At 35.9% G+C, this 11,114-nt stretch overlaps 1 protein-coding gene across 2 annotated transcripts; it reads right to left on the reverse strand.

Moving 5' to 3' along the window:
- Window positions 1-218: 218 nt before the first annotated feature.
- LOC108675457 (DNA repair protein XRCC1) lies at window positions 219-9,617 on the reverse strand. Of its 2 annotated transcripts, none has more exons than XM_018163481.2 (12): window positions 9,383-9,617; window positions 8,907-9,098; window positions 7,992-8,228; window positions 4,776-4,917; window positions 3,968-4,457; window positions 3,600-3,713; window positions 3,024-3,202; window positions 2,471-2,594; window positions 1,984-2,206; window positions 1,341-1,462; window positions 890-965; window positions 219-437 (listed from the first exon to the last, which is right to left on the reverse strand). In XM_018163481.2, the coding sequence occupies exons 1-12, from the start codon at window positions 9,431-9,433 to the stop codon at window positions 321-323; spliced, it is 2,067 nt and encodes a 688-aa protein (XP_018018970.1). In that variant the 5' UTR covers window positions 9,434-9,617; the 3' UTR covers window positions 219-320. The 2 variants fall into 2 exon arrangements, with proteins under 2 accessions (XP_018018970.1, XP_047735784.1); XM_047879828.1 differs by lacking the exons at window positions 2,471-2,594; window positions 3,024-3,202; window positions 3,600-3,713; window positions 3,968-4,457; window positions 4,776-4,917 and adding exons at window positions 5,636-5,759; window positions 6,032-6,210; window positions 6,337-6,450; window positions 6,705-7,194; window positions 7,508-7,649.
- Window positions 9,618-11,114: the final 1,497 nt, after the last annotated feature.

Below are 11,114 nucleotides of genomic sequence, written 5' to 3' on the forward strand. Positions count from 1 at the left end.
ACTTTCGAAATTAATGTACCAAATGACGTAAAGGATTTATGAGTGCTAAAGCAGGGCACGTAGGTAGGATAGTATATTATTTAAATGCGGCTCTAAAATTCAGAATATTGTTCTTTCAAACGTATATTGATATAGATAAGACTAACAACTTTTTTCAAAAGACTTGTGTCTGCCATGGCGCGGCGCGCAGGTAAGATTAAGTATCATTCCAAAACGGCTTTAAAATTCAGAAGAATATACTTTCCCCAAAAAATGTAAATGAGAGGACCAAACAATGCAAGACTTGTGAGCACTGGGGCGAGGCTGACAGGTAGGAGCTATTACGATCGCTTGCTGGTGATGAGATGAGGCTCAAGGGGCGCGCGGGAACTGGCGTCAACGCAACGCCAGATCCACGACGGCTTCACGAACCGAACTTCCTGGTTTTCCTGCGTCACCTGCACGTCAAATTCGTGTGTTATTTTGCACCTCAACGTTTTGTCATAAAACTAATAGGTTTATAGATGAAGACGATGTCAAAGTAATAGTAAAAATTATATGTCAACCGATTAACGTTAATTGATTAACAGCGCAATGCAAGAAAAAACTTATCGCGCCGGGTAATTATTATTTATTCTATTTCTAGCGAATTTGTTCTATGACTTTAAAAAAAAAATAACTCGCCTATCCAACTAAACTTCTTTAACTACACTAATCAGAAACCAAAATTTGTTTCAACTTCTCTTTGTTAGCTGCACAATGTGCGTGACTCGAAAGATATCGTTCATGTAAACTTTTTTATCTTCATGCGAGGCAATGTTTTGAATTATTCACATGGTGCTGGCTATGAAGGGCGCTGAATTCAATAATACTAACAAGTTCAATAAAACTAAATACAAGCGTCACTTACCTCATCGAAAGTTTTATCCCACTTGGCGTCCGCAACGATGAAATTAACGCAGCTGCTCATGTAGTCGCTCACGTGTCTGAAACAGGAACGAAACCCATGATGAGGGAAGTCTAGGTGGTCAGTATGTAATGGTAATATAAAGTTTTTGCGATTCATTTTATAGTACTTTTCAGTGCCATATAAGTCACTAAGTGGGAAATATTTTTATAAATGAGAATGCCGGTATAATTAGGCTGGAGTTATTATTTAACGCTGGTTTTGTTAATCAGAGAGTAATTCTTATTGTAAATTTGTTGCTTTTAACAATTAGGCGACTTCAATTGTTTTAAGATTTGAAAGGTTTAAAAAAAAATAAGGTGATTCTCAAGAAGACCTCTGATCCTCAAAAACCCTGCATCAAATAAGAATAACTTTACAAATGTTATCTGTAATATAAACACGAGCCACGCACCCGTTAAAAGCGATAATATAGCGCTTAACGTCGGCCGGATCGTGGCAACTTCTGTGGATGAAAAAATGTTCGCCCGAAAATATATCTGGCAGAAGAGGCAAGTCCAGCTGCGATGTGTCTATCTGCGAGTCAAATTTGCAACGATATAATAAAATTAATGCACAAACAGAACAATTATTACCCAACTTTTGGTCGATAATTTTTAAATCAAAACTATATTCCACAATTTTGCAGATTTGGATACATACTCTGTTTGATAAGTTAGCTTGTGGTCAATTAAATTTAAATTTTAAAATCCTTTATCTGGTAATATCATCTGAAGAACTATTAAACCTAAAATTGAGAATTCAATTGAAGCGAGAATTTGAACTATTGAACAAAGAATTCGAGCTAGCATGACTACTAAAAGACCTATGATTGATTGATGAGATTTCTTATGAAACATAACTCTAAGATCTAAGTAACCAATTACTGGTGTGATACTGATAACAATTACGCAGCTGGAATGATGATCACAACAATATTATGCAAGACGCTAATGCCAATAATGGTAAATTTTTGAAATATTTAACGACGTTGTTAAAATGATCATCACTGCAATATAAATTACATGCATTCAAAATGTAAAAGAAAATTAATACACCTGCTGGCGAAGGGGCGAAGATCCTTCGTCTTCATCAGTGTCAGCAGAATATGCGTCAATGGGAGACGAAGAACCATTCTTCTCGTACGTTACTTCTTTCCCACTCGGTGAAGAGCTGTTGCATTTCACATGCGACGAAGTCTCACGACCAAGGACGTCATTAGGACAGTCGGATGACGCTGCTGACTGACCATTTTTCGTTGCACTGCGTCCACCCATTGCTCTGAAACAGTAGTCTGGATAGAACTAGAAATAAAAGTTTTCTAATACACTTGAATTTATTTTCTACTTATTTGAGCATACACTCCAGGGTTCTCACGATATTCTTAGCATATTCAAAAATGTAAATATGAGGAGATACAATTCTTGAGCATAAAGCCTTCCATGCTACCAGAAAAAGTACACGAAATAGAATAGAAGAATAAGACCAAATCGTGAATAAATATCACCAGTCATAATAATCTGGAACTGATCGGCTGAACCGTACCTTTGAATTTCATCATCAGTGTCTTCTTCATCTGATGCATCTCCGTGCAGGCTGCCGTCCTCCAAATTCTCTGGCTCAGTGAGGGTATCTTCGTGACGATTGCTTTGTGTTGAATCTGCAGACTCTGTACAGGCATTTTTAACGGTGATTAGTCAAGACCACTTAAAATTAAAAAAGGTCAGAAGGCGCGAAGATAGACTTGAATGAATTCGTTAATCAGTCGATAACAAAAAGTAAAAAATATATAACTCAGTACTCACTGCAGTGAGTGACAGAGAGCGCATTTTCTCGTCGACGAAAACATAAAGTCACGGACGGACGGACAGACAGACGGACGGACAGGACGGATATGGCGAGCACAATGGTGCTTTTTTTCATAAATGAGAAAATGCGCTAAAAATAGCATTCATGATAAGCAGATTCCTTGGGAAAATATGTGATTAAAACAATTCCTCAAAATTCTGAACCATTTTACGGAAGAATAAAGCAAGGTAGATGAATCTAATCTTGCGAGGGTTGCACACTGTTCGAAAAAGCTCACTACTTGTACAACCTTCAGTAGGAGAGGCAGCAGTCCTGACTGCAGAAGATTGCTTGGCTACAGAGAGGGGCGTCGGACTTGGGTCGGCAGAGTTAGGGGGACTCGGGGAGGCCTTAGTCTTAGGAGATGAACTTGTGTCACGGACACTGCTTGAGTTGAGGCAGTCTTCATCCTCAGGATCAAGTAAATATCTGTCAAGAAAGAGAAGAAAAAAGCAAGGTAGATGAATCTAATTTTTCAATGATTGCACACTGTTTGAAAAAGCTCACTACTTGTACAACCTTCAGTAGGAGAGGGAGCTGTCCTGACTGCAGAAGATTGCTTGGCTACAGAGAGGGGCGTCAGACTTGGGCCGGCAGAGTTGGGGGGACTGTGGGAGACCTTAGTCTTAGGAGGTGAACTTGTCTCACGGGCACTGCTTGAGTTCAGGCAGTCTTCATCCTCAGGATCAAGTAAATATCTGTCAAGAAAGGAATCAATCATTTACCTTTGTGTCACTGGGCTACGAGTTTACCGGATATATTGTTCCCATGAAAAAAATAAATGCAAATGATAGTGAGAGGCGAGTACTCGATGCCAAATACAAACTTTTTCAGTGGCATCTTCTTTTTGAAGAGCGCACATTCTTCAATCCATCGGTGTGTGACTATGTGCCCTTTGCCCCTCACAGCTCGATACTTTGGCGTGTTAGTGAAGGCACATCTGGAATAAAGAGATTGTATCAGTTAATTATTGATTAAGAGGATTCTCACTTTTGAAGTACTAGTTCAGGCTAAACAGATTCACTGAAAGACCACCACCAGCAGAACAATAAAACTTGGTTCATATAAACTCGTATTATCATCAATCTATCAGTTGATTCAATGAGGGAACAAGATCTCATAGTTTTGAAACATGAATGCTAAGTAAGATTTTTTAAATCATCCAGTAAACATACTAAAATTATGGTCACAAACATGAGGTGTGTGCAGTCATCAGTCCAGTCAGGCCTGTATGATGCTCCCATGTCAGCCATTTTATCTCGCAGCTTCGAGCGTTGGGGGTTTTTATATCCACTCATTGTGTATATAACTCCTCGTAAAATTGATCTAAACGGTACATCAGATGAGGAAGGAGTGTCAAGATGCGTAGGTTGACGTGCCTTGTACTCTTTATCACTTGCAGGAGATTGAGATGAAGTTGTAGTAGGTTTCATTTTGGCAACACTTGGACTTGCAACAGTTCGACTAGATGCTTTATCATGAACAGAAGGGTTCTGTTTCTCTGAAGAATTGGGTGCCCTTGTAGTTGCAGCAGGAGAAGAATGACTCAAACTGTTCTTCTCAGGAGCTCTATTAATTTTTACTGGATTTCGTAGAGTAGAAGTAGATTGCCTGGACAAAGAGCCTTTGCTTTCTTCGCTTCTAGCCTTCTTGGAAAGAGGAATGGCTTCTTGAGAGTCTTTACCTGTTGAGCACAGTAAAAGGAAATCAACTAGGAACCTTGGAGAACAGATGAAGTACAATAAAAAAAGTTTGATCTGCAAATACTCACGAATTTAAAAAAAAAAGAAATGGTATAAATTTTTATGGTATAAATTTTTGGAGTATTTGCCCCATCCTAAGAAACTAGCTAAATAACAAATACATCATTCATCAAGAACACAATACAAGCCAACTTTGTGAAAAACTGAAAAATAACCTAACTGGCATACATTTTTAATAATGATAATATAATTACACAAAGTTAATAGAATTCAAAAGCATATTGACAATCTTGAATTACAATTGAATTTATTATCAGTTGCATCAGATTCGAGCTTCTTCCTTTTAGCGAAAAAGCTGCCAATGTTTATGCTTGATTTGGAAGTCCCAGTTTCATCACAAACAGCTTCTTTTAACTGAAGTATTCCATGGGAAGTACTGTCCTGTAAAACATACAGTACTTACAATGTGTAAAAGCATTTTCATTTTTCAGATAAAAAGTAACTACTCATCATTGAGTATGCATGAACAAACTTCAGGCTTCTTACATGGAATTTGCTGATTAGTTTTGTGCAAACTGCAAAAAGTATTCAAAGCTTTCCACAACTCTGAAATTTTATGATAAATTTTCACAGTATTCCAAATAAAATTGCCAATGATAAAGCTTATATGAAGATATTACCTATGCATAATAGGTGCTTTATAGCCAAGTTATGCAATCATTCAAATGATATTATAATATTCATCTCAGAAATACTTCTTTCCCACTCGGTGAAGAGCTGTTGCATTTCACATGCGACGAAGTCTCACGACCAAGGACGTCATTAGGACAGTCGGATGACGCTGCTGGCTGACCATTTTTCGTTTCACTGCGTCCACCCATTGCTCTGAAACAGCAGTCACGATAGAACTAGAAATTCAAGTATTCATATATACTTGAATTTATTTTCAACTTATTTCAGCATACACTGCAGGGTTCTCAAGATATTCTTAGCATATTCAAAAAGTGAATAAAAGGAGATACAATTCTTGACCATAAAGCCCTCGATGCTACCAGAAAAATTACAAAAAAGTACACGAAATACAATAGAAGAATAAGACCAAAATCATGAATAAATATCACCTTCCCTAATCTTCTGGAACTGATCAGCTGAACCGTACCTTTGAATTTCATCATCAGTGTCTTCTTCATCTGATGCATCTCCGTGCAGGCTGTCGTCCTCCAAATTGTCTTGCTCAGTAAGGGTATCTTCTTGACGATTGCTTTGTGTTGAATCTGCCGACTCTGTACAGGCATTTTTAACGGTGATTAGTCCAGACCATATAAGTAATAAAAGCTCAGAAGGCGCGAAGATAGACTTGTGTGAATTCCTTAATCAGTCAATTACAAAAAGTAAGAAACCAGCATTCATGATAAGCAGATTCCTTAGGAATATATAAGTGATTAAAACAATTCCTCAAAATTCTGAACGATTCCACGGAAGAAAAAAGCAAGGTAGATGAATCTAATTTTTCAATGATTGCACACAGTTTGAAAAATCTCACTACTTGTACAACCTTCAGTAGGAGAGGGAGCTGTCCTGACTGCAGAAGATTGCTTGGCTACAGCAAGGGGCGTCGGACTTGGACCAGCAGAGTTAGGAGGGCTGGGGGAGACCTTAGTTTTAGGAGATGAACTTGTCTCACGGGCACTGGTTGAGTTCAGGCAGTCTTCGTCTTCGGGATCAAGTAAATATCTGTCAAAAAATGAATCAATCATTTACCTTTGTGTCACTGGGCTACAAATTTACCGGATATAATGTTCCCATGAAAAGTGAATGCAAATGATAGTGAGAGGCGAGTACTTGATGCCAAATACAAACTTTTTCAATGGCATCTTCTTTTTGAAGAGCGCACATTCTTCAATCCATCGGTGTGTGACAATGTGCCCTTTGCCCCTCACAGCTCGATACTTTGGCGTGTTAATGAAGGCACATCTGGAATAAAAAGATCGTATCAGTTAATTATTGATTAAGAGGATTCTCACTTTTGAAGTACTAGTTCAGGCTAAACAGATTCATTGAAAGACCACCACCAGCAGAACAATAAAACTTGGTTCATATAAACTCGTATTATCATCAATCTATCAGTTGATTCAATGAGGGAACAAGATTTCATAGTTTTGAAACATGAATGCTAAGTAAGATTTTTTAAATTATCCGGTAAACATACTAAAATTATGGTCACAAACATTAGGTGTGTGCAGTCATCAGTCCAGTCAGGCCGGTATGATGCTCCCATGTCAGCCATTTTATCTCGCAGCTTCGAGCGTTGGGGGTTTTTATATCCACTCATTGTGTATACAACTCCTCGTAAAATTGATCTAAACGGTACATCAGATGAGGAAGGAGTGTCAAGATGCGTAGGTTGACGTGCCTTGTACTCTTTATCACTCGCAGGAGATTGAGATGAAGTTGTAGTAGGTTTCATTTTGGCAACACTTGGATTTGCAACAGTTCGACTAGAAGCTTTATCATGAACAGAAGGGTTCTGTTTCTCTGAAGAATTGGGTGCCCTTGTAGTTGCAGCAGAAGAAGAATGACTCAAACTGTTCTTCTCAAGAGCTGTATTAATTTTTACTGGATTTCGTAGAGTAGAAGTTGATTGCCTGGACAAAGAGCCTTGGCTTTCTTCGCTTCTAGCCTTCTTGGAAAGAGGAATGGCTTCTTGAGAGTCTTTACCTGTTAAGCACAGTAAAAGAAAATCAACTAGGAAACTTGGAGAACAGATGAAGTACAATAAAAGTTTGATGTGCAAAAACTCACGAATTTCAACAAAGAAATGGTATAAATTTTTGATAGTATAATATTTTGGAGTATCTGCCTCATCTTAAGAAATTAGATAAGTTACGAATACATCATTCATCCTTAACACAATACAAGCCAGCTTTGTGAAAAACTGAAAAATATCCCAACTTTCATACATTTTCATTAATGATAATATAAATAGACAGACTTAATAGCATTCAAAAGCATATTGAAAATCTTGAATTACCATTGAATTTATCATCAGTTGCATCAGATTCGAGCTTCTTCCTTTTAGCAAAAAAGCTGCCAATGTTTATGCTTGATTTGGAAGTCCCAGCATCATCACAAACAGCTTCTTTTAACTGAAGTATTCCAGGGGAAGTACTGTCCTGCAAAACATACAGTAAAAAGTGTAAAAGCATCTTCATTTTTCAGATAAAAAGTAACTACTCATCATTGAGCAGGTATGCATGAACTAATTTCAGGCTTCTTACATGGAATTTGCTGTTTTGTTTTGTGCAAAAAAGTAGGTATTCAAAGCGTTCAACAACTCTGAAATTAAACACTAAATTTTCACAGTATTCCAAATAAAATTGCTCGTAATAAAGCATATATGAAGATATTACCTATGCATAATAGGTGCTTTATAGCTAAGTTATGCAATCATTCAAATGATATTATAATATTCATCTCAGAAAAATGATAACTTATAAATTATAATAAACACATACCTGCTGAGGAGCAGGCTTCTGTTCAGGTTGCTGTTCATCTGTAGTGAGAGTCACAAATGTTAGTCCAAAAGCATTCATTTTGTTGAAAGGCTGAGTGCATACCAGCTTCACAGTGTTCCATTTTTGGCTGGAAATATTCTTATTCAAGTGGTGAGCTGTGAACATGCGCACTCTGTTCATGTCTGTGCCATTCCTGGATTGAAGTAGAGACATGAAGGATGAAGCTGGCAGCAAGACCTGAAAAAGTGATGAAATTTTATTCAAACTAGTACTGAGTGTCCATAAATCAATAAGAAATTAATTAAAAAATTAAAATGAGAAATAACTTCTTCAATATTTAAATTTGTTACCAATCTTTGATTATGGTATTTGGATCCATGTAGGAAATTTTAATAGTTATAGAAACATTATTTAAAAAAACTTAAATAATATTTATTTGAGTATATGTATATATACTGTATATGGAAGACGAAATTCATAATGAATCTTTCCTGGATTTCAGGCTTTTGAATATTGGCCTCAATTTTACAATTTTTACAGATCATATTCAGAAAGAAAAAAAATGCCAGAAAGAAAACAAACTGGAATAATATTTGCTTTGATGATATTTGAGCTTTAATTGCCAACTTGCTTTGACAATTTAGCAATCCCTAAAATTTTAAGACACAGATTTTTATACTCAAGATATTTTAATCAATACCCCTATTTTCAGGTAAATTTTGGACAGAATTTTCAATTTACTATCTATAATCTGAAGAAACATTTGACATCAGCTTTTCATATAATTAATCCTAAAATACATTAAACACTTGTAAGCAGAAAATTTTTAGATAACTATTTGAGCAGGAGAAAAGTTTTGACTTCGAAATTTGATATTCTACTAATGTATTAATTTAATACTAGTATAAAACAAACCTCAAAATTATTATCATCTCTTGCAACAAGAACTTCAACAAATGCACAGCCATCATTGCCAATATCAACTGCAGTGATTGTAGAGAGTTTTTCCAGTTTTATGGTGACAGACGCAGGCTTCCCGCATTCAGTTGGAGCTATCCTCCACTTCCGGTATGTCTGTGATCTCAGCAAGTTGTCAGCAGGGTGATTCTGAAAATGGTTGAAATCATAGTGATTAAAAATGATGTTCTCTCAATGACAAATCTTTCAATTAAAATTCACCTCATCATTTAAAAATATGATTTATATATGTACATACATATATTACAAAAAATCTGCTCAATTGAGTGGAAGAGTAGAAAAACTGGTTCTAAGAATCACACTATTCTTCAACCAAATTTGCATTAGAGAACTACTTCCATCTAACCATAGCAATATTGAATATTCATATATGTATTCATGATTCAATTACTTCAACCTTCTCAGCAACTCACCAGATCTTCTGATGTGAAAGAAGCTATGCTGGCAAATTTAATGAGAGGCATCTTGTGAAATTAGTATGGAATATCACAACAAATATATGAAATCCTTCCAATTAGGCACATTTCATATTATCTATTCAACCTCTTACAATTTCTATTTGTAATTTTTAGAAAGGTTACATGATAGCATTTCTTGCTATGCTATAAGAGACAAATGAAGTATTTAAATGAATGCTGAGTTGCGCAACATTGTAAAATTAAAATTTTTAATTGAAATCACATGGTTACAAAGAAAATATATTTTGGTTAAATTTTAAATTTGTGATCTCATCAGTATGATGTAACAGTTATTAGATATTTATGAAAATTTCATTCCTTCTACATTTATTCTGTCAAACAGGGTAATAAGGGACAGGCAGAGTAAATCAGGATGCGCATCCCACATTTTGTAGAAATGTTGTAGCAGCTAAACTACCTAATCAAAATATTGTAAAACTAAAAATAGTGGCGGAAACTTCAACATTTTTAATATCTATTATGTATAAAGCTAGTTAAGAAATCATACATTTAGTATCTCTAAAAAATCGCTGAAAAAGTGTAAAAAGTGCGATTTTGGAAAAGTACCTCTACTAATGTCTGGAGCAAAAAAATATTTGCTGCATTAAAAAATTTTACTTACATAAAAGTTGCGCACAGGTGTCGGCTTGAAAATGCGATTGACAAAATTTGCCTATCTCATCCCAAAATATAGCAGCCATTTCTGCATAGGTAATGGAAATGGCTGGAAAATAAAATTTTAAATTTCCAATGGAAATTTCCTATTTCTTGTGGAAATTTTGTTTTGGTTATTTACAGATGGATCACTTTGAAACTTGGTACACATATGTAAAAAAAATAAATCTAAGACTTTTATGTTCGTGTGAATAAAAAAAAATGAAAGAAAACATGAAATTCTTTGAAAACAGCCAAAAAGGGGGTACTGTAGAAATCTATTGCCTCTTAGGATTTTCAAGCTACAACACTGAGACATATCATTCGATGCGTAAGGACCCTATCTATCGATTGGTCTTTGTTGTTTTTCGAAATTCTAATTTTTGTGGGTGAAGTGGGCATTTTTCAAAAAAAATTTGATTCCCCCCCCACTTTTTTCTATTGGCTGACTAGCATTCTGAAGCTTTGCACAGGGGTTGACCTGGTGAGTCCTCCTGTCACCACTGTTTGAGTTAACAATGATTGGGTTGCAACAAACAGTAGTTTGGCTGATGATCATCAGAGCTTCGTCTGTAATTAGCCTCAGTCTGATGGATATATAATTCTATATACCACTTGCTTGATTGTATAATAGTTTTGATACTTAAGTTGATTTGATAATGTTATTTAATCTTGTTTTGCATTTGAATGCTAGTCAATCAGTAATGAGATATTTGTTCATAATTATTGCGCTAATGATGTTTTTTTCAAGGTTCTTTAATTTACCTTTTTTTTTAAACAAGCTAATTTCTTGTGTTATTTCAGGGTTCTTGGTTTGGGCAAGACACTCAAGTCTGTCACTTATGCACCCCACTTTTTATTTTTCTTTGTTTATGTTTGTACGCTTCATTTCTTTTGTGTTTATATTTTCTTGTCAATCATGCTCCGTGTTTCAGTTTCCTTCACCCCATGGCTAAACCAAACCAGAGATGAAATGTTGAGCGGAGTCAGATATAGTTGAAACCTCTCCGCCTACAGCATGCCATTCTGTCAA

This window comes from Hyalella azteca, unplaced genomic scaffold, assembly GCF_000764305.2.
Source record: "Hyalella azteca isolate HAZT.00-mixed unplaced genomic scaffold, Hazt_2.0.2 contig3916, whole genome shotgun sequence".
Taxonomy (NCBI): domain Eukaryota; kingdom Metazoa; phylum Arthropoda; class Malacostraca; order Amphipoda; family Hyalellidae; genus Hyalella; species Hyalella azteca.

Bases quoted from the DNA above. Each gene is read 5' to 3' on its own strand.
- LOC108675457 (XM_018163481.2), bottom strand. From the start codon at position 9,433: ATGCCTCTCATTAAATTTGCCAGCATAGCTTCTTTCACATCAGAAGAT. The intron at 8,229-8,906 runs GTTTGTTTTATA...TCACTTTTTCAG, and splicing joins GAGATGATAATAATTTTGAG to GTCTTGCTGCCAGCTTCATC. The intron at 3,203-3,599 runs GTTTGTATTTGG...CTTTCTTGACAG, and splicing joins AAGAAGATGCCACTGAAAAA to ATATTTACTTGATCCTGAGG.